The 21,893-nt window shown below is 50.4% G+C and overlaps 4 protein-coding genes across 4 annotated transcripts in view; 2 read left to right on the forward strand and 2 right to left on the reverse strand.

Annotated features, from left to right (window-relative positions):
* Positions 1-10,461, forward strand: part of LOC128279039 (uncharacterized) — a 104,650-nt gene extending 94,189 nt beyond the window's left edge. The window contains exons 4-18 of the mRNA XM_053017759.1: positions 1,092-1,444; positions 1,528-1,841; positions 1,899-2,864; positions 3,958-5,088; positions 5,163-5,432; positions 5,499-6,388; positions 6,466-6,806; positions 7,676-7,825; positions 8,775-8,842; positions 8,924-9,096; positions 9,169-9,377; positions 9,449-9,893; positions 9,967-10,041; positions 10,148-10,175; positions 10,339-10,461. Coding sequence (XP_052873719.1) covers positions 1,092-1,444; positions 1,528-1,841; positions 1,899-2,864; positions 3,958-5,088; positions 5,163-5,432; positions 5,499-6,388; positions 6,466-6,806; positions 7,676-7,825; positions 8,775-8,842; positions 8,924-9,096; positions 9,169-9,377; positions 9,449-9,893; positions 9,967-10,041; positions 10,148-10,175; positions 10,339-10,461 — 5,536 coding nt within the window. The remainder of the gene's footprint in view (positions 1-1,091; positions 1,445-1,527; positions 1,842-1,898; positions 2,865-3,957; positions 5,089-5,162; positions 5,433-5,498; positions 6,389-6,465; positions 6,807-7,675; positions 7,826-8,774; positions 8,843-8,923; positions 9,097-9,168; positions 9,378-9,448; positions 9,894-9,966; positions 10,042-10,147; positions 10,176-10,338) is intronic.
* Positions 10,462-16,266: 5,805 nt separating this feature from the next.
* Positions 16,267-19,118, reverse strand: LOC128277703 (major facilitator superfamily domain-containing protein 8-like). The gene is made up of 3 exons (XM_053016204.1): positions 18,506-19,118; positions 17,623-18,278; positions 16,267-17,554 (listed from the first exon to the last, which is right to left on the reverse strand). Exons 1-3 carry the CDS (start codon positions 18,683-18,685, stop codon positions 16,909-16,911), a joined length of 1,482 nt encoding a protein of 493 aa, XP_052872164.1. The 5' UTR covers positions 18,686-19,118; the 3' UTR covers positions 16,267-16,908.
* LOC128277704 (organic cation transporter protein-like) lies at positions 16,365-16,855 on the forward strand. Its single transcript, XM_053016205.1, has 2 exons — positions 16,365-16,424; positions 16,495-16,855. The coding sequence occupies exons 1-2, from the start codon at positions 16,376-16,378 to the stop codon at positions 16,833-16,835; spliced, it is 390 nt and encodes a 129-aa protein (XP_052872165.1). The 5' UTR covers positions 16,365-16,375; the 3' UTR covers positions 16,836-16,855.
* Positions 19,119-19,418: 300 nt separating the features above from the next.
* LOC128279040 (major facilitator superfamily domain-containing protein 8-like) lies at positions 19,419-21,867 on the reverse strand. Its single transcript, XM_053017761.1, has 5 exons — positions 21,426-21,867; positions 21,156-21,364; positions 20,435-21,093; positions 19,649-20,368; positions 19,419-19,572 (listed from the first exon to the last, which is right to left on the reverse strand). The coding sequence occupies exons 2-5, from the start codon at positions 21,336-21,338 to the stop codon at positions 19,419-19,421; spliced, it is 1,716 nt and encodes a 571-aa protein (XP_052873721.1). The 5' UTR covers positions 21,339-21,364; positions 21,426-21,867.
* Between the last annotated feature and the right edge of the window lie 26 nt (positions 21,868-21,893).

Raw genomic sequence — 21,893 nt, forward strand, 5'->3', positions numbered from 1 at the left:
GTCGAATTGAGCGTAGTTCTTTTCGACAAACCATTCAATCGCGTAACCCACATTTGCAGTGGTTGAGGTTAAGAGCTGTCAGCGGACATCTTACGCTAAAAGCTCCATATAAAAGTCCGCAGTTCTGAAGTAAATAATTTTGTATCAAATTACAGCTTTAGCTTACATCAATCTAACGATACCTTCAAATGCAATACCCAATTATGTATTACTTGTCTAAATTCCGTTTCAATCATCTCAAAGAAGAACCATGCCTAGGCAATACTACGGCAATTTTCCATGTGACAGTTTTCGACTTCAGTACTTCCTCAACTCAAGGCTTAGAAGAAAGTCACAGGAAACCAGCATCTGCTGAATGTAGTACTCTTTTGACTTGTTTGAGTTGAGTTTATGGCCCAAATCTTCGTCAAAATGGAACCTTTCAGCAGCGTTTCTGTAACAATTATTGCCACGACGCGCCTTATCTTTAATACAGCATCTAAAACCTTCGAATGGAATGTCCCCATCACTATCCGAGAGCCAATTCTTTCATTTAACAGCATCAGCACTTCTTAGTTTCAACTTTTACAGTAAATCTTGTTGTTTGTCGCCGTTCAACTGAAGCGCCATAACTATTCTAAGCAAAGTTGGAAACAAAAGAGTTGAAGAATAGCCCTCAAACTTGGCCTCACTAGGGTGTTAGAGCTTGGCAAATTGTTTGACTTCTCTATCTCTATGGTACGCTGAACCTCCTGAATACACATGTTTCGGGTGACAGCGACATTGAGTGGCTCACTCAGCCGACGGAAAGGAGTTCCACCTTGGACTCCTTTTCTTAGTAGTAACCTTGGGTGAGATGGTACTCTTGGCACGAGCCATCGACACTAACCCCTCGAGAAGCATTTCTTCGGGTTGGATTACCGGGGTTATTATCGACACGTGCGGTCGCTCCGCCTCCGGTGGGTGGTTGAAAATTAAAATGGGTCATTAAATTTCACTCGACTGTGACCGTGACCCGGTACCGTAGCCAAAATACCTTTCGACTGCCACCGATCAGGCGCGTGAATGTCGATGTCGATGTAACCTCGGAATGTCTGCCTGTCATCTTCCAGACCGAAGAGTGGCTCGATGCTGCTGTACTCGCGGAAAAAGGTTCGCTACCGGCGCGATGGGTACTGCTGGAAGAAGCGCAAGGACGGCAAGACGACACGGGAGGACCACATGAAGCTGAAGGTGCAGGGCACGGAGTGCATCTACGGGTGCTACGTCCACTCGGCGATCCTGCCCACGTTCCACCGGCGCTGCTACTGGCTGCTGCAGAACCCCGACATCGTCCTGGTGCACTACCTGAACGTGCCGTACCCGGACGACAACAAGATGGCGGTGATCACGCCCAATCTGGCGCTGTGGGGCGACAAGAAGGAGTGGACGAAGGAGGAGCTGGTCAGCCAGCTGAAGCCGATGTGTAAGTTGACTGCTGCGCTAGGGTCCACCGCCTTGACCCACGGGGGGGCCTCGAGGTCGTTGCCTTACTGAGCGCCCGGATAGTTTTTCCCACAGTTTTCAGCGAGGACGAACCGGATGCGGCGAACGAGATCGAAATCTCGACGGCCGAAACGGTAGAGACCATCGTTAGCCAGCTGATGGAGAAGCAGCGGATGGCGCGTCAATCGGCACTGGTGAAGCAGCTCGAGTGCGGCTGCCCGGACGCGAACTGTGCGGACGGGAAGTCCTGCTCGCACCCGATGCGCCGCATCAGCGCCGCCAAGAGTGTCCAGGAGCTGCAGCAGCAACAAGCCGGCAAACGGGGCACGGACGGGCACGTCGGTGGCACGGCCCCGAACGTACTGATCGGCTCGAGGGTAGGTACCAGCGGGAGGGAAGTATGTGGACCACAAAATCTTAATCAACGCCTCCAGATGTATCCCCGATGGTTAGACAATCGACGGATGGCAACCGGCAGGATCGACCAGCAGCAGCAACAGCAACAGCAACAACAACAGCAGCAGCAGCATTCGCAACACAACACCATCCTTGACCCGAACGGGGCGCGGGCCATCACGCCCAAGGCGCTCGACACGTCGATGCACTTCCAAGTCATTCCTACCTCCTCGCAGAGCCAGAATTCAATTAGGGCCGGCAATCAGGGCTCGGCCACCGGCCACCTGGGCGGCGGTAACCCGAGCGCCCAATTAACCAGCGTCGTCGGCAGCCATCTTACAAACGGAATCGGAGCGACGCAAGCCAATCATCTGGCCGGCCATCGATCGGCGATGATTCTCGCCAGCAATCAGCACCAGCAACCGCAACAACATCAGCACCATCCTCAGCATCCCACGCAGCACCATCATCCTCAGGCGCAACAGCAGCAGCAGCAGCATTCGCATCCCCAGCATCACGGCCATCCCCAGCAGCAGCAGCAGCCACCGCAGCTTACCCTCACGATGAACGGTGCCAGTAATACGTCCAGCGCGAACCAATTAGCAGCCCTTGGGCACTCCAGCCAAGTGCCATCGGCGGCCATGAACGGGAGCGCCAATGCCGGCGGAACGTCAGAGCGGGCCGCCAACCCGGGTCCGGTCTCCCAGGCCGATTCCAAGCCGACCCAGAATCCGGCCGCCCAGAACAGCAGTAGCAACGGCAGCACTGACAGCCACATCCCTCCAGCCCCGAACCGAAGCCCGAACCAACCGCGTCAGGATGGATCCGCGGGCCGTGATGGAGTGGGTGGTGGCCCAAACGCTGGGTCGACGGGTAACGGGATGGTGAGCAGCGCGGGACAGCAGAGCGGAAATGGTGCGCTGCACCACAGCCGAATGACGGTTACCGCCAGTGGTTCTCCAGTGGTTACATCGACCCCGCCACTGGTGCTGAGCTTGAGTCAGGTTAGTACTTACCTAAGTCTAAAGTCCAAGAAATCACATGTTCAAAGTATGTGCCATCGCTAGCTATACATTTTACCTATCTTTTTGGCAATTTGAGAAGACCACGTCAAAAACATTGTTCCTCTTGTGAAACAAACGCTAGGTATTTCAAGACATTTTTTCACATTTTCCATCAAGTGAAGGACCGTTGTCATGCAACAAGACCAATGTGTGTTGCTCTTTGTGTTATTGTTGCCGTTTCGCATCCAAAACATCCTTCAAATGCGTATGTTGATGTTGGTTGCGCAGGTTTGAGTAGCTCATAGTAGATCAAGCTCTGTTGATCCCACCAAACACAGAGCATTGTTTTCGGTGATGAACTGACACGAGATCTTTTACGTTTAGGATTCATCGCCAATCACAGTCCGATGGAGAAATGACTTCTTTTTGTATCTGGCGAGAAGGATTTCACATGTGGTTTTTCGTGCTGTTTTTCGTTAAGTTCATGTGCCACCAATTTTCCAATCTTCTGAATCTTTCCCAGAGCCTTCAAACGTTGGGATATGGCGTATTGGGACATATTTAGCTGATCCCCGAATTTTTGTTGCGTTTGCGTGTCATTTTCATGCAAAAGATCTTCTAGCAGAACGTCCTCGAACTTTTTTGGAGTTCTCTGACGCTCTTTGTTTGTGAAGTCAAAATCGCCATGTTTAATTTTTTAAGCCACTCAAAGCACTGTGATCTTCTAATAGCATGATCACCGTAAGGTTCGACAAGGATTTTAATGTGATTCTGTAGCAGTTTTCTTCAGCAGGTAGCAGAAAAACAATGATGCCCGCATTTCGTACTTTGCAGACGCAAAAGTTTACGTGTTTTTATCTTATCTCGACATGAAATCCTTTGCCAGATGTCAAAAGAAGGCAGTGTTGCCAAAAAAGCGTACTTAGATCAAATTGACAGCTAGAGCCATTTGTTTACACAATACGATTTCATACTTTTGGACATGGTAGTTGCACACTATTACTCATTTCTGGGAACTTCACTTCTGGGGACTCCCTCAAAACGAGCGTACTAACTAACCGATGTCTTCGAATGTGGTCGGGCGACTTTACAGAACCTCGGCACCGGCGGCAGTCTGTTGATACTGAATGGCCAGCAGCAGTCGTACGTGTGCCAGCCGCAGCAGCACCAGAAGCCACACGACAAAGACCCGTCGGTGGAGCAGTCGGTGAAAACGGAATCGATAACTAAGCAGGAGATGATGGATGCGTCGTCGTCCCCACCGGTAACGCACCGCCCTTCGAACCCGTCGTCCTGTGCCACCGGCGCCACCTCGTCCAGTTCCGCGTGCTCCGACAAACAGTCGTTCGAAAGCATCTTCGGTTTCGGCCAGGATCACACGTCGACGGTCGGTAGCCCGGCACGCGGCATGGAGGCAACCGGTGCGACGCCGGCCCATCACCACGACAATCTGCCGTTCTTTAACGAAACCCTCGACCTGTCCCAGGAGGACATCCAGAAGACGCTCAGCGCCAACATGCCGCTCGGTGGGCACGGGGCCGGCCACGACGCGGCCACCCCGACCGATGACGCCATGAACGGGGAGATCAATCCGATGGACTTTATCGAGAACTGCGGCGACAACCATGGCGCTGTGGACGACGATGTGTTTGTAAACCTGGACGCGTTCGACATGCTAGTCGAGTTCCCGGAGCTGGAGCTGGACGCCAAGAGTGAGTTCTTGCGCGATGGCAACACGACCTCGGACGAACAGGGCACGCCACAGGAGGACGGTGGCGCTGGCCGGTCCGGGCGTGAACCGATGAGCCAGTTCAAGCTGGCCAACGGGAACGCTGGGCCGCATCCGGGCGGGTCCACCATCAGTGACTTCAGCCCGGAGTGGGCGTACCCGGAGGGCGGCATCAAGGTGCTGGTGACCGGGCCGTGGAGCGCCAGTTCCGCCTACACAGTATTATTCGACTCGTTCCCGGTGCCGACGACCCTGGTGCAGGACGGGGTGCTGCGGTGCTACTGTCCCGCGCACGAGGTCGGCATCGTGACGCTGCAGGTCGCCTGCGACGGCTTTGTGATATCCAACGCGGTCAACTTCGAGTACAAATCGCCGCCCAAGTTCGAGACCAAGTGCGAGGGCAACGGCAACGATATGCTGTACCGGTTTAACCTGCTGAACCGGCTCGAGTCGATCGACGAGAAGCTGCAGATCAAGGTGGAACCGGGCGAGCTGGTGAGTTTCTAGTTCTTCAAAGTTCCAAAGGCTAGACATCGTTTTAACTGGATTTTAATTTTTGTCCACCGTAGCCTGAAGACACCCTGATGTACAAGCAACACAACTTTGAGGATCGGTTGGTGAGCTACTGCGAAACGTTGACCTCGAAGATGTGGCGCTCGGTCACACCAAGTCCGTTCATCGACAAGCACCGCGGGATGACGCTTCTTCATCTGGCCGCTGCGCTCGGTTACGCGAAGCTGGTACGCACGATGCTCACCTGGAAGGCGGAGAACTCCAACGTGATCCTGGAGGCGGAGATCGATGCGTTGAGTCAGGACAAGGATGGCCACACGCCGCTGGTAAGTACCGTCGGTTGCGGACCGGCCCTTCGAACTCGCCTAACGCGTTTGTTCGCCCCCCACCAGACGCTGGCCTGTGCTCGGGGCCACACGGAGACGGCCATCATGCTGTACAAGTGGAACCAGAATGCGCTCAACGTGCGCACCAACGCCCAGAAGAGTCCGGTCGAGGTGGCCCGCGACTCTGGCCACGGGCAGCTTGCCCGGGAGCTCGAGCGTCAGGAAGCGGAACGGAAGCAACTGCAACAACGCACCCCGACGAGCGCCTCCATTCCCACGCTCGCCTCCATTACGTCCACGTCCACGGGGACGCCCGGCAAGACGTCTGCGTCTTCCGATGGCCCGCCGCTCCCCGGCTCGAGCCACTCTTCCAACGCCTCGTCACCTTCCGCGTCCCCGCAGTCACAGTCGTCGTGCTCGTCCCAGTCGGCCCAGGATGGCTCCAAAGCGGGACCATTCGCCGGAGTCGATCTGTTGGGCAAACTGGCCCAAGGAAGTGCGAGCAGCAGTAGTAGCACTGGAGAAGCGAGCAGCGACCAGGGTAGCCGGAAGACTCCGGATAGCAACAACAACAACGTACACCAGCACACCGTCGCCGCCGCCGGCTCCACGCTGCAGGACGGCTCGATCCACAACTTCCTGAACCTGAACCAAATCTTCAGCTACGGCGACGGTCTGCACGGTGGTGGCAGTGACAGCTGCAGCAACGACAACTTTGGGCTTGTGGCGGCCTTCAACCCGTCGCTGTCACCGAACAACCTGTCACCGTACAGCGACATGAAGGGTTCGTGCTCGTCGAGCGGATCCCAGCCGGGGACCGGAGGACCGGGCGGGTTCCATTACGGGCTCGAGAACACCAACTCCAACCCGATGCTGTCGAACGCGCTGTCCCCAAACTCCGACAGCAATCGGAGCCACGACGGGGTGTTCCTGCGCCCCGGGGCCGTTTACTCCAGGTAAGCCGGAACTCCTTTTTCCGCTACTCCGAGTCCGGGTTTTAATAGACCGCATCCTTTTTCCCTCCCCGCCACAGCCAAAGCCCTCCAGGTGCGCGGCTCTCGAAGCGCTCCTCGATCGACAGTGGCATCAACATGGACAGCCGTTCCGGAGGACTCGGACGCTCGGGTAAAGCGTTTCGCGATGCGCAGCGCACGAACCGGATGGACCGCAGTATGTCCCTGCCGCTCGGTTCGGCCGTGTCCGGGTTCGGTTTGGGGGCTGGTGGTGCGGGCGGCAAGACCCTGGGCACCGGGTCGGAGCGCGAGACGGACAGTTTCTCGCTGTCCCTCGGTGAGCGCGGAACCGAGTCACCGTCGCAGATCTCCAGCAACGCTTCGCTGCTGTCACCGCTGCGCAAGATGGACTTTGCCCTCTGTAAGTTCGCGTCCCTTGCGTCTCCGGACATCCCAGAACATCCCGTTCCGTTCCATCTCTACCCGTTCCACGAACTTCCTTCTGAGCTGACCTCAGGTCCGCCTGTCATGTACCACATTAGCATTCCACAAAGTCTTCCTAGCTCACGCAGCTCACGGCCGCGGTTCCGAGAGCCATCCATCACGCACCGTGTTCACCACTCTACCTTCTACCACTACACACACACACACGAGCGTTTTGTTACATTTAGTATTTATCTGATCGAATGCTGTCTTTGAGTTGCCTTTTGGAAGTTAGTCGTTCCGCCGCTGTGTGCCTGAGATGCCGAGATCGGAACCGAGCGAATATTCCAATCACCCGTCTCACACACAGCACCAGAGCGATAGAGAGAGAGAGAGAACAATCGAAACCGCTTCAAGATTTTTATCGTTCCATTTACACACACCTAGCGTATAGTAGACGTTACTTTTTACATTCTTTCCTTTCCGAACGGTTCGAAGCACCCGAAGTACCCGATCGAGCGAGTAAGTGTGGCCACGTTCCTTCGTTGTGGTTTGCATTCGCGGTAGACAGAAGCCGTAAGTCGGTATCTGACTGGGAATGGACGCACCAAGTCTACTACAAGCAGCACTCACTTTCACCTGTTACTCACCATTCCGTTGCCATTCCGTTTATTGTCGAGATTCCGACCATTCGGTTTCGGTTTTCGTTTATTGGTTCTACGTTTTTTTCCTTTCCTTTTCTACTTTCAAACCGTTCGATTTTACCGCTTGATTTGCAATCCGCAATCCGGAACGCGTTGCGCCACGCACGCACGCACGCACGTACGTTCCGTTCACGAACGACTGGCCGTCATCGATTGGCCACAGGTGAGGTCTCGGCGCAGGAATCCAGCCCCATGCGGGAGGACGTGGACACGCTGGAGGAGGACGAGTGCCACCGGCCGCACCCGGACGGCATGGATCTGGGCCAGGGCCAGGGCACCGGCGGTGGCGGTGGGGCGGCCGGGAGCGCAGTAGGTCAGTCTCTGCTTCTCACTGGTTCTGGTGGTTTAGTTGGTTGTGTCCCGTGTTACGATTGCGTTGTCGCCTCTAGTGGTCCCTTGCGTGGCTCTTACCGTGACCCTTTTCCCCTTTTCCGTTTGCTACACTGTTTCTGTTTTATTTCTGTTACGTTCCATTCGGTCTGTCTGTCTGTCTGTCTGTCTGTCTTTCTGTACGTGTGTGCTTGTGTCCGTGTGATACTTTCTGTTAACTCCTTTTTTCTATTGTTTCGTTGTTAACAATGTGTTTTTATCTTTGAGTGAGTGAGTGTTTGGTATTTGTTTTCACTGTTTTTCGATGTTACTAATGTGTTTTGTTCATTCCGTTTTTGTTCCTAATTTCTGTACTGTTTTGCTGATTTTGTGATGTAAAAATGTTATGTTAACTTAGATGATTTTTTAAATTTTCTAGACCTTTCCGGAAACTAGTTTCCGTTTCTGTTTTCCAAATCCCAAAAATGTAAATACGTTTGAGCGAATCCGTGTGCTAGTTTATCTTCAACCGTTAGTGTGCCTCCACTAATACCGAACACGGGAACACCGAAACGTTTAACAATCGAACACTAAACAATTGGCACACCAAGACTCCCGATCTTTGTGGGAGCATCGTGTGAGCGGCGGCCATTTTCTCGAACCATTTGCCCAATCGTTGGTCGAATGTTTAGTACGTTGTTTCATAGAACTCACTGTTCACTCTGGAGCCTAGAAGTAGAGTCAGTATTTTCTTTCACACACTCTGTCCGGTAAGTATTAACACTTTGGTCTTTTTCGAACGCTCTCTTAAACGCTTTCGCTAACGCTTTAACTGGTAGAGTATTGATGTGTCGGTGTGTGTTAGAACGGATTGGTACCTTAACAGCAGGCAAACGTATGCTTTTGGGTGGATTCATGTTTTAATTACATTCATGCTTTTCCTTCCTTCACAGGGGATTCAGACGTAAAAGTGCTCACGCTAGCAGAGCAAATCATCGCCGCGATGCCCGAACGCATAAAGGTGCGCTAGTTCTAGCGATCAAGATGTTCCAAGCGTTCAAAAACCGTGGGCTAACGTTTTTTGAAACGCTTCTTTTCGCAGATTGAGTCTGAAGAAACCATGTACCTTGGCAGCCCGCTGCCCGAATCCTTGAACGAGGATACGTCCGGAATGGGCATACTTTCTGACACGTTTATGGAGCCACTGCTCGATTCCCTGCCCTCGTCCCAGTACGATCAGGAATTTAACTTTGAGTTCAGCGACCACAACTATCGGTAAGCGAGATCGTGCGCCTACTACGATGGCTTCGCCTTCACCTGACACGCATTTTCTTTCACCCACCACAGCTACCACGAAGTTGGGACACCCGGTTCGAGCCTAAGCCCTGCGTCGTCCGGCCCCTTGCAATCTCCTGCCAGCTACTCGATACCCCCGGATCATCCGGTCGGCTCGCCAAGTCCACCACCAACCACACAGGACTTTACCGAGTTCTTGCAATCCTCGAGTGGCGCCGTGCGACCGTTCGAGGCGGACTTTTCCAACCTGAAGCTGAACGGTAAGAACGGGGACGGGCACGTGATTTGAAGACTCGAACGTCGAACTTACGCCTACTGCGACGATTTTCAGATCGTGAGCAGCGCGAGCTGTACGAGGCGGCCAAGTGCATCCAGAAGGCGTACCGGTCGTACAAGGGCCGCAAAAGCCGCATGGAAGAGCAGGACAAGGAGCGCACGGCGGCGGTCGTCATACAGAATTACTACCGGCGCTACAAGCAGTACGCGTACTACCGGCAGATGACGCAGGCCGCGCTCATCATCCAGAACGGCTACCGGTCGTACTGCGAGAACAAACGCTTCAAGAAATCACAAACCGCCCAGCAGTCGCAGCAGCCGGAAACGAGCAGCGAGGAGGACAAGGCGTCCTCGCAGTGCATCGAAACCTACTACCAGAACTATCGCAACGAACAGCAGCAGCAGCAGCAGCAACAACAACAATCGCCTCAACAGCAACAGCAGAACAATCAGCAGAGTGGTTCCAGCTCGAAGGAACCAAGTCCATCGGGTCCCTTGAAGTAAGTTCCGCGGTGCTTAGAGCCGCATTGGTCGTGAAACTCTTCATTCACCTTTTTTTTCTTGTTCGAACAGACGAACATATTCGCAACGAACACAGAATCAGGCCGCCCGGAAGATACAGCAGTTTATGAGACAATCGAAAAACAAGTAAGTATCGGTCGAACCGTACCCACCGCCGGAACCGGAAACCCCGGCCCAAGACTTGACCAATAACTTGATATCATTGTTGTCACTCTCGAACGCATACAATCAGTACATGGGATGAGCAAATGACTAACTTGGTGAGACCACCCTTCCAATCCGTAGCTTACACTATCTTGGCTTTTTATCTGTAAAGTTTTGGTTCGTTTTTACGTAGTCATGAATTCCCTTTAAGTACACACTGCACACGATTCCGTTGGTCGATTGTTTGCTAATCTGTCAATTCCGCCACGTGTCTTCCAGGCTACAGAGAGAACGAGTCGAAAAAGAGAGGCTGGTCCACCTACGCAGGGTGGAGTACCTCCAAAGCTTGCAGTGCCACGAACAGCACGAGGTTCCACCTACCAACGGTCCAAGGTGAACTAGCATGGCGTGCGGAGAGCACGCAACTGGCCAAACCCGTCGCAACCGCGCCGCCCGGCATCGCTGTCCATCGTCTGAGTTCCGCCTGCCGTTGATGACACGCGCTGCTTTTGCCGTACTACGTTGCAACCTTAATTTCCGTTCGCATTTTTACGCATCGTCCTGCTGTTGGTTTGACGCGAAACTTCGTTCCCATTCGGTGGTTTTAGTTGAGATAGTCTTTAGTCTGGCCGTTTAGAGGGCAGAATGTATACAATCGTTCGGTTTTTACCCCTATTGGCCGCCGTATAGCTTAACACGAAACCCCATGTTGATTAATTTGTAATCTAGTTTGCTAACGCCCAACCGTTGCAAGTTCTGAATTATTTCGCGATGTCGACGGTGCCCGTGGTTCCTTTTATTGTTTGTGTGAAATGTTTCACGTAGAAGAACTTGCATGAAAGTGGCACTGCGTAGCCGCCAGGGCGCACGGGGAAGAAAACCGAAAACCGGAACACATTGAATAGTGAATCTTAAGGACGCGCACGTTACTCGGTAACGAGCGAAACAAACAAAAACATGAAAACAACAGATAACGGAAAGTTTAATCAGATACCTGATTTTTTAGTAGAATTATTATATAAATACTGTTTGGAAATATTGAGCAAACCCGTCAAGGAAACAAAACACAGAAAAGCGACCGCGCATCACTGACAGCGTACAGCAAACAAATGTGATGTCTAGTCCCCGTTTTTTAAAGCCCAACTGGTGGCACCTGGATGCGCCGGTAAAACCTGCGTAGAAAGGCACTGGTCGGACGCAACAAAAAGAAATAATACGGCCACACGGATTCGGGTGCATTGCCAACGTAAGCGTTAAGGAGAGGACTTATTTTAAAACATAACGAAGCGAAAAAACAGTTGGTAGTGCAATAGGGGCGTGAAGGTGACGGCGATGATCTTGTTCAAAGTAATATAGGAAAAATTATTTATAGCTGAAAGGTGACGATCTATGGGGGGCGAGGGGTCCCGAAACCCTGCCTTCGTCAGGCCAACACCCGGAAAATGCCGTCATGTACGTGTACATAGAGAGAGAGGAAGCATCTTTCCTTAGGCAAAAGATTGCGGATAGTTTAGCAGTATGGAGGACGAGTAGATAGCGGGTAGTGTACAGGTGTACAGTGCACGCGCAGTTGTTACTATTCTTGTTTTATTTTAACGAACCTTTTCTACACTAGAACATGCAAACCGTAGCTAAACCAGAAACTAATATCTATTTAAAATCTATTGATGCAAAACACAGTTTAACTCTAGAGTTGGTTCTTTGGTAAATGTTGCCGTGGATGGTAGGGTCGAAAAGATTGAGTGAAATCTTCAGCGGGATGCACGAGCAGAGAACAGATCGAGTTCTGCAGACGAACACTAACACGGTGATTATCGATTTACTTGTTGACTTTTGTTGAATAGGACTAGAACGTTGAAGCAAACGCCAAACACTAGTGACACTCCAAGGGGTTTGAAAGTTGGATGAAAGTAAGCAAATACATCTTAGCGTTAAACAAGCAGAAAGTGAAACGTTTAAAGTACACTATATATATACACATGCATACATATATACATCTTAATATTTAACTCTTTTACAAAGTTTCGGAAAGGAAGCATTCATACAAACCAAACAAAAAACATGATCGCACTAAATGACGACACTGCTGAACGATTGGTTCGTTTCTCACTGTGACACTGCGTGCGTCCATCTTATGACATTCAAGGAGCAACCTTCAAACCATCATCCAAGGCCGCAATAACATGCAACGAGCACTGATCAAGTGCTCTCTCTCTCTCTCTCTCTCTATCTCTGTGTCTGTCTCTGTCTTTGACAAGATCGTGTCCAGATCACGGTTTTAGAAGGTGGCAGAGACCGGAACTACCGGAGGCGATTCGCTTTTCCACTTCTCCAACCAATTGCTACGTGCACGGTGCACGGCTTGTGTAAAAAAGAAAAAGAAACCTACAGAAGGTCGATCGTCCAGCGCCCGTGTCCCGTGAATAAAAAAGTTGAAACGAAAAACAAAACAAAAAAAGCAAACCTCTCACACTTACACTAGAAATTGATAGAGCAAAAATGATAGGTAACGGTTAAGGACTCTTTACATTTCGCGGTAGCACAGCTTAACGGCTAGACACTAAGCATGCAACGGAACTAAACTAATGCAAAAAGAGTACTATTTCAACATTAAAAAGCATCATTCTAACATCAAGCATTCGCAACCAACTAATACGGAGAATGAACACAATTAGGATAGCGCTAGGGATAAGTGAAATTAAATGTGAAGTTTTCAACGCCTGAGGCGGGCGGACCTGAGAGTGCAGTCGGCTGGATCGAAGAGCGGACGATCGAAGCGCTTGTTAATTGCCCCAGAAACACTGTCGATCAGGAAGTGATCGTGGAGGTTTGATTTACGATTTCGAAAGCCAACCGTGCGTTCGTTCCTAGCTTGCGGTCTCTAGGCCTGCACAACGTTTCTTCCACGAAAACTCAATAGCATTCGGTTGGTGTCTCTCGCGCTAGGAACTGTTTCTTGTGAGGCATCCGTATTCCAGATACAAAAGTTTAACTGTTTGTCCGTAGGCTAGACGCATTCAAATGACATGGGAACAACTGACATGGGAGAGTGATACAAGGGTCCGTTGTCTAACGGTTCTCAACGTTTGCGCAAGCCGATCGAAATGCTTTAAAAGCTATACTGCCCTTTCGCTCCCGGTACCGTTTTGTGATCTCTAAACACGTAAACCGCGACGAGTTGAGTGCGATGGTATTCCAAATTAGTTTCGTTTTCTTCTCTTTTCGAGCTTCCTTACGAGCTCGCTTTCTGGCAAAGTGGTGGAAAGTGACATGCTTGAGCTTTGTGTTGATCTTGCGGCAGTCGATCAGCTTCAGCTTGGAGAGTGCCAGCAAGCTACGTACGTTGACTTGAATGGGTCTGAAGCTACTTGGCGTAATTCCAGTGGTAGGTTCGCCGCGCTTCCTCTCACTGCAAAGCATCATATCAGGGAGTCCTGTGGCAGTGGCAGAACGTTATGACAGAAAGCAAGCGATAGAAACGCTTGCACACTTGCGGTTGTTGGTGGCCTGTACATACCCCAGGTACTCCAGGAATATAGGCCAGGATCCGTTCTCCCGAAATTCAAAAAGCATGCGTGCGACACCAGAGTGATCAATTGATGAATTTATCTAGCTAGAACCGAAGCGGTGGACGAAAAACCAATTGGGAAGGTCAGATTACACGGTCTTCGCCCCCCAACTCGCTGATTGCAGTACATAAAACAAGCCAAACCGTTACCGTTGCACTCAATTCCTTTTCTCTTCCTAACACACATACCTTACACTTGAATTTACAGCAACAACAGCACACTAAATTAGAGTTCTCGTCCTAGTGACGTACTAGGGCAAGCGTTATCGTTATATATTTTTATAGACAGAAACCATGATAACATAGAGCAAATGAGATACTGACACCAGCCAGATGAGAGCGATCCAGATGGCCCCGATCCCGGGATTCCGCTGAGCCCTCCTTAGCCACATAAAGCAATCAAGCCCGGTCCCTGGTCGCTAATCTACAGCCGAGCCTACGCTTGTGGTTTCCGCTGTGCATCTCGCGGTGTGCAGTACGCAGAAACTCGATAGAACACAGAAACCTACATGGATAGAGCTATACAATCTACGAAACTGTTCTTTCATTCTCACTTTACCGTAGAACGCAACCGAATGAGTGAGCTATCAGAGATCGAGTAGCGGTCCCGGTGTGGCGGTCCGTTCCGAGCATCGGGACCTACTAGGCCGTAAGCACCGTTACCCGTTAGTACGTTGCACTTTTGCGACGAGTAGCACCACATTTCATGGTTCTTAGCGAGATGCCGACCGACTGGGTTCGCTAGGGCCCAAGGATCCATCGTGCAGCTCGTGCCAACACTATCCTTCCAAAAAACAACGTTCTCCAGTATTATCAGAGTAGATTTGGAAGAAACTAGTGGTAGTGCGTTACGTTTTCTCCTCTAGTTGCATGTCTGGTGTCCCGGCGATCGGTCACAACGGTGGAGCAACAAAAGATCAACACATCAACACTTTTTGATAAAATCCTTAGAAATCTCTTATCTCCCTTCCTTTTCAATGGCCTACAACGCGACCCAAGCCCAAGCCGGATGAAGGGTAGCGTTTCAGGTCAATTTTATCACTAAGAATGCTAGAATGAAACTAAATCACATCTCTCTGGACCCGTGGGGCACGCTTCCCCATAACCCACTTCACCGTGCCAGCCTTTCCGAACCGCTAACAGAAAGTATGTAAACTAAGAAACGCTGTTACTGAATCACCATCCGCTTGCTGCTCCAAGAAACAAGGCTGTCCACGTGACGCGATCTGGGCGTCGGTCCGTTCCGTCGGCAGCCGTACTGTGAGAATGGTTATAGAATCGTTACCGGAAAAACCGAAAACCATAAATTAAAAAAAATCAAACAAGCTTTAAGAAATACACTATTTTAAAACGAATACCGTTCGTTCACACAAAGACACATTCTGCGGGGCAAGGTTTTCTAGGAACGCATCCTTCGCATCTTCGCAGCATTCAGGTACGGTCAACGGTGAGCCAGTGTTTAGAGTGTGACCCACGTGACGGGATGATTACGGAGAACATTTTTGCTTGCGAAGAATCAAAAATCACTTCTCGAGGTTGGCAGGAGAGGCTGTGCCACGCCTAAGACACCAAACGAAGCGCAATTCACAAGCCTGGAAAACGCAACATCTCAAGTAAACTGTAGCCCGTCCGTCGAGTTCCGATCGGTTGGATCGTGAATGTCTGGCACAGCACAGCAAATTGGTCCGCGCGGAATTTGTTCAGTTTCTGTGTTGATCGTTTGCGGATGAGCGCTGATGTGCATCCCCATTACAAGCTTCCGTTTTTGTGTGCAAAAGACTAACCACATCCGACTAACTACTAGTAGCGGCCGCAAGTTGGCAGGGTAGAGCCAACCAGCAATAGTAGCAGAAATCACTGGAGAGAATTTTGAAGAAAAGTCTGATATTTTTTTCGGTCTACCGTTTCGCGCACGCACCCTGGGAGGGCAGGGCAATAGAATCCCCCAGGACGAACCGCTCTAGTGTCGAGGTAGGTGTCCTAGAGACCAAGACCCGGACTAGGAGGCTAGGCTAAACGGTTCCAGAGGATGTGCTGCCGACTAGTGGTTGGTCGTACTTTTCCGAGTTCCTTTTCCGCTTCATCTCCGGAACCGAAAGTTGTGAGACGGGTCAGACTTGAGTTTTGCTGCCGGACACCCGGGTGGGTGGGTGTTTGGTGTGTATGTGTGGTTGTGCGCTTACAGCGACAGCCACCAAATGGCGCACGGAAATATTTGGCGAAACAAAGCGATAAAGTTTAAGCGAAGCACGCGCAGCGTGCCGGAGCAGCACGGGAGTTCTCAGTGTTCTCTTTAGATTCGATAGATAGACTCTAACTTCACTTTCTTCCAAAAGCAGCAAGCAAACAAAAAACAAAATGAAAACAAAACAACAAGATTCGCAAGATAATGAAAAGTATAGCTTTAAGGGCATCCAGTTTTGCACTTACTCTAGAATAGAAACTAAACAATTTAAGGCAGGCTCCAAACTTGCTTTTGCTTTGTCTTCATGGAAGCCAATCGATACATACACAAACACACGTATATACAAATAAAATGCGCATATGCCCAACACCTACATACAGTTATCGGTTAAGAATGCGGCAAGGAAGCACACATACACAACACACAGACACAGATACTTGTAAACATTGTCGGGGAACAAATATCTTAACTTTATTCTCGTTTCACTTATCGAACTGCCTGGCTTCTTTCTTATGCAACTAATCCTTGATCGTGTCGGTCGAAAGAAAACTCTATTCACCACCATGGTCCTCAGCGGGTTGCTCTGCATCGCATCAGAACTAATTCCGGAGGGTAAGTAGTAGATGCTCATTCGCGGTGGTTGTGCGGAGGTTAGGTTTCACTTGAAATGTTTATTTTCCAGACACAACGTGGCTCCGGTTGGTCCTATTTTTGCTTAGCAAACTCACCATCACCATGTCGTTCGGTACTCTGTACATCTACACGGTTGAAATATTTCCCACCAATCTTCGCCAGAGTTTACTGTCGACGTGCTCCATGTTTGGCCGCATCGGATCCATGATCGCTCCCCAAACACCGCTGTTGGCCAAACTGTGGGCACCGCTGCCGATGGTACTGTTTGGCTGTCTGGGCATAACGTCCGGTGTAGCCATTCTTCAATTCCCCGAGACACTCAACGTCGAGCTTCCCGACACCCTCGAAGATGCAATGAATATGCATGACAAAACAAACGATCGGCAATAGCACTAGTGCAAGACGTTATAGCGACCCAAATATAGCGCCTTGCTGGTGAGGAAAATTTTTAATTAACAACGACTCAATTGGCTCCCTTCAGTTCTTGCAGTTCGCCTCCACTCGATTCCGTTTTCTGAGCGGTACTGAGATCGTTCTTGTGAAGCCACATCCACGCGACCAGTAAGCCGGTTGCGACCGCTCCCGATCCGAACAGCCAGTACGTTCCGTATTTGATGTATATTAGGGCGGCTCCCGGTCCAATGATTCGAGTTAGACCGCCAATACTCGTGTATAGCGCCATCCACTGCCCCTGAGGGCGTGAGCCGAGCAGTTTTGAGAGAATCGTCTGACTAATCGCAATACCTACTGAGAACGATACCGACAGCATGGCGTACGAAATCGTCAGTTGAAACCGACCAATTGCTGGCACGGTATTGCACCATTCCTGTGCACAGCCGTGAAGCACCGCAGAACCGGTGCCGTTCGCAGGATGTTGCATTGGCACGCTATCGTTGCCAATCGGTACCATCAATGCTTGGCTCAGAAATAGTGGAAACATGGCAAACAGCAGGAACACGTTGTGTTCGCTGTATCGCTCGCAAAGCTGCGGTAAGAGTAAGAATATCACACACGAGAACACCGTTCCAGCCGTCAGCAGTATCCCCAGATAGTACAAAGATTCTTCGTGGCTCCAACCAAACTGATCCAACGACAAGGGAGATAGGGTCCTAGAAAACCGAGTAGAAGGTTAGAAGTGGTGAAATGTATAGCATTTTAAAATCCCACAGCAACTTACGTTTGAAAAGACACGTAGAAGAGCATCAGCACCCCATATCCGAGCAGCACCAGCAGGATGGGAAAAAGCTTCAGAGGCCTCCTTTTCGTGGCTTTTTCGGCGGTCTCACTGGTGATACTTTCTTGGCTTTCGTTCGGTTCAACGGCACGATCAATGAAGGTGGACGGACTCAGAAGCATCAGGTACATGACTCCACCCAAGGCGCAAATCCATCCACTGGTCGTGTACATGTTGATTCGCAAGCTATACAGCAAATAACCCTCTTTCCCCATGAAGGAGACCAACGATTGAATGATCGGTCCGACCACAAGGCCTAGGGTTTGCGCAAGGGAGCTCATGGCGATGGTTTTGGTGCGCTCGTGGAGGTGGGTCGCTGCTGAAATGTACGCCCGACTGAGCGTATTGACCGACGTCGCAACACCGAAAGCGAAGCGAGCAATCAGCAGCACATATTTTCGATGTGGTGCAGCGAACAGCTCGACAACACTGTACAGACCGTTGGCAAAAACATATATCGCCATCAACAGCACGAAAGGAATCCTTACAGATGATAACCGATTCGAGCACCAGCCAATCAGCGGACTAAACAACAGTTGTCCAGCAGGTGGTGCGGCAAACAGAACACTCAAAAAATGCTTTCCCGCCGTTCCATCCATCTGTAGAGATATTGACCATATTTATCCAACTAGGCACAATGAGGTTCACAGCACTGTCGAGTTTATCACAGGATACTACTTATCAATATGTTCTTTGGCTGAGCATTTTTACACTGCACAAGCATAAGGAACGGGTTTTCCACTTGTTGATAACTAGTACCGCCGTGAGAAACCCACATGCGCTGCCCACCTAATCGAATTACGCTGATCACGATGATTATGCTTACATCTTCCAAATATGGCCAAAGGCTCGTGGTCATCACTCCGAACGATAGGAACATTAAAAAGCCGCTCAAGTACACCACCCGAATCGTAATCCATCGCTGGCGATACCCTTGCTCGGATTCCGCTCCGTTGAGGTCCTTTGGCTGTTGCGGTAAACTGAACCATCGGCGGATGACCTCCATTCTTGTGCGCGCGCGTTCGAAGGTGAATAAGTACTAATCGCGGCGAGATCAGCGCAAGCCTCTCGAATCGAATGGTGTAGATAAAGCAGCTTTTCCATGTGCTCTGATGGTGCGCTGATGGTTAAATTGTGCACAAAACTTGTTCCCGTAACGCAGGTTCTCAAACTAGCCGTCATATTTTGCCATTTCCTCTCTGCAGCGATCAGCAAGCCAGTTTGAGCGCAATGCTTTCCACTGTCTGCGCACTTTCAACGTCCAGAAGGCGAAACCGATACTGAACGAGACTTCGGCCGGAGATCAACTGCATGCTACCGTTCTTCGGAATGCGCACCTCACATCACTGCACTCTGCATATAGAACCTGTTTTGCGCCGAAGGGCGTGAAAAAGTACACTGCAATGCCCATCGCAAGCATTCCTAAATCACCCTGTAGGCTGTTGCCGTAGTTCCCATGCTTTCGCGCAACGGTTGCTTATCAGTTGCCTTGCTCCACTGATACTGAAGCATCAGTTTTTGCTTCTAATATGAGCGAAATCAATTTCGGACTGTAAAGTCATTCTGCGATAGTGATAAGGGCAGCCAACAAGTCCTTCACGTTTCAAGTTCAAGTGGCGTGTTCTCCCGGTTGCGCGTACGCCGCTTCACTCCAATCTGCTTGAAAATTAGCGACCGAACCGACCGAAATAGACGAAATTCCAATAGGAAAAAACTGAGCTCTATTTTATAGGTATTCACTAGCCTGTGAGGAGGCCGTTTGTATTAACTCCGTTCCGTTCACTTGCCTTAACAATGACTATAGTTTCTGTTCCCTGTCGCTTAGTTTCTAAAGTTGCCAGCTCTTCTCCACCGGTATCACTCGATTCGTAGGACGCAGGGCTTAACCGCTGTCTAATGGAGAAACGAACAGAAGCAAATTTAATTTATTAAGAAAGTATTAGAAGCCGAATAATGTGATTGTAAATACCTCATGTACCACAACCAAACCATTGTGAAGCCCATCATTAAAGCCGTACTGCCAAACGTCCAATAGAGCCCGTAGTTGGTGTAGATGGTCGACAGAAACACCGGCCCTAGTGCTCTGGACATGCAGCCCGAGCCGGTCATAATCCCCATCCACGTCCCTTGTGGGCGAGGACCGAGGACTTTTGAGAAAATGGTGGTAATAAGTGTGACCCCGATGGGGTATCCGATCGCGGTGAATCCATAACCGAGCAGAAACTGGAAAATGGTCATTCCGCGCGTAGTCTTGCACCACTCCTGCTCCGGAGGACATCCTAAACGCTCATCGACAGCTGGCGTTGCCATTGTGATTGGCACTTCGGAAGTACCAAGACTGTTTTGGTCGAAATCAACTCGGGTCAGGTTAGAAAGGACCTCCGTAAAGTTCGATCCATACACATAAGGTTGATTGGCCGGCGATAGCGTTGCGGTGCTCACATTTTCTACGACCGCCAATTTGGGGGGCTGATCAGCCATCGGAATATACACGGCACGACCAAGCAGCATGAGGAAGAACCCTCCCCATATAAGAACCTTCTGCTCCGCTATTCGCTTGCAGAGAGGCTCGATCGTGAGAAACACAGCGCTTGCCAGTATGGCACCGACAGCCATTATCCAGGCCATGTAGTACAATGCTTCAGCCTTCGTCCATGCGAACATGTCCATCGTGAGCGGAGTTGCCAGTCTGTAAAGAAGGAGAATAACACCGATGAAAAGTAACCTTCCTACTTGTCGATTAGAGATCACGCACGTTTCGAGGAACACAAAGTTGAACACCAATATGAAGAAGGCGAAAATCAGCGTCCAGGCGGAAAGAAGGTCAGGTTTAATCGATTTCCATGCTTCCTTCTCCGACTGCATCCCTTGCTTTTTCATGGCCTCGCGCGCCGCTATGCGCTTCTCTTTGAACACGAACGGCAGGAACAAGCAAAAGTTCAGGATTCCCATCAGCACGTTGATCCATCCGGTGGCCGTGTACATGTTGAGATGCAACCGGTTCCTTAGCAGCGGATAGCCATCGTCCCCGAACATCGTCACGGCGCCCTGCAGCACGGGCCCGACGATAAACCCTAATGTTTGCGCTAGCGATACCATCGAGACGGCGCCGGTGCGTTCGCCAATCTTTGTTGCTGCCGATAGATACGATCGGCACACGGCTACACTCGACGAACTGACACCAATCAAGAAGCGCGAGAATAACATCCAGTACTTTTGATGCGTTGGAAACAGCTCCAGACACGAGTAGATACCGCTGGCAGTCGAAAACAGGGCCAGCGAGCACAGGAGCGGCAATCGGATGGACCCGAGTCGATTGCCCCACCAGCCGACGAGCGGACTGAATATCATTTGACCCACCGGATTGGCGCCAACGATCCATCCCAAAAACTCCTTGCCAGCGTGGGGATCGAGCTGTAAATTTCAATCGCTGCGTTATAAAACGCATTATTGGAATGGTAAGCAGCGAATACAACCTTATCCAAGTACGGCCACACTCCGGTGAGAATTATGCTAAAGCCAAGTGACATCAGAAACATCGTATAGTAAATGATACGTATCGACGTCCAGCGTTCGGTGTATTCCTCCTCGGTTTCCAGCCCATCATTCAAATCGTTTGCTGTGGGTTTTTTGAACAAAGATCGCTTTATTCGCTCCATTATGGTCGAGACACAGCCGAAATCGTCTGAAAACGAAAGCCTGGATAAATCGTGTTCATGAACAGAGCAACAGAAGGAATTACATACTTACGTTGCGGGAGAGGCCACAGAGAGAATTGTCCTAATTCACTGGTTTCTAACTAGTTTTCTCTAACAATTACTTTATCTGCCCCCTAAACATAGTTTCATTCTCGTCTCGTCAATCACAACCTGCAGGCTGAAGGCAGTCAACAAAAAATACATCAACGCAACATTCAGTCAAGTGGATCAGTTAACTTTGCCGTGTCTTGGCACAGACGAACGGCACCGTGCCACGGTTGGTCGAACACAGTAACTTGGCCAAACTAATCGTAAGCGCGTCTGATAACAATAAAGATCACCGAGCCCACGATGCAAAGCACTGTTATCTAATCGCACGCCATGATAAGTCGCCCCGGTGTCGTAGAACTTTGCTTCAGCTTCAGCAAATGACTACATAATTTACAGGAAATGCAGCATACGTACAGAAAACTAAAAATAATAGCCCGTGCAGAAAAGCTGCGAGCGAGATCACAT

Source organism: Anopheles cruzii, chromosome 2 (genome assembly GCF_943734635.1).
Source record: "Anopheles cruzii chromosome 2, idAnoCruzAS_RS32_06, whole genome shotgun sequence".
NCBI lineage: Eukaryota > Metazoa > Arthropoda > Insecta > Diptera > Culicidae > Anopheles > Anopheles cruzii.

What these genes read in the sequence shown, in the direction of transcription:
- LOC128277704 (XM_053016205.1), top strand. Translation starts at nt 16,376, where the DNA reads ATGGTCCTCAGCGGGTTGCTCTGCATCGCATCAGAACTAATTCCGGAG. An exon ending in ATCAGAACTAATTCCGGAGG is followed by an intron (nt 16,425 to 16,494) that starts GTAAGTAGTAGA and finishes TTTATTTTCCAG; the next exon opens with ACACAACGTGGCTCCGGTTG.
- LOC128277703 (XM_053016204.1), bottom strand. Translation starts at nt 18,685, where the DNA reads ATGGAGGTCATCCGCCGATGGTTCAGTTTACCGCAACAGCCAAAGGAC. An exon ending in TTTGGCCATATTTGGAAGAT is followed by an intron (nt 18,279 to 18,505) that starts GTAAGCATAATC and finishes ATATCTCTACAG; the next exon opens with ATGGATGGAACGGCGGGAAA. An exon ending in TTCTACGTGTCTTTTCAAAC is followed by an intron (nt 17,555 to 17,622) that starts GTAAGTTGCTGT and finishes TCGGTTTTCTAG; the next exon opens with GACCCTATCTCCCTTGTCGT.
- LOC128279040 (XM_053017761.1), bottom strand. Translation starts at nt 21,338, where the DNA reads ATGGAGCGAATAAAGCGATCTTTGTTCAAAAAACCCACAGCAAACGAT. An exon ending in TGTGGCCGTACTTGGATAAG is followed by an intron (nt 21,094 to 21,155) that starts GTTGTATTCGCT and finishes TGAAATTTACAG; the next exon opens with CTCGATCCCCACGCTGGCAA. An exon ending in GTTTGGTTGTGGTACATGAG is followed by an intron (nt 19,573 to 19,648) that starts GTATTTACAATC and finishes TTTCTCCATTAG; the next exon opens with ACAGCGGTTAAGCCCTGCGT.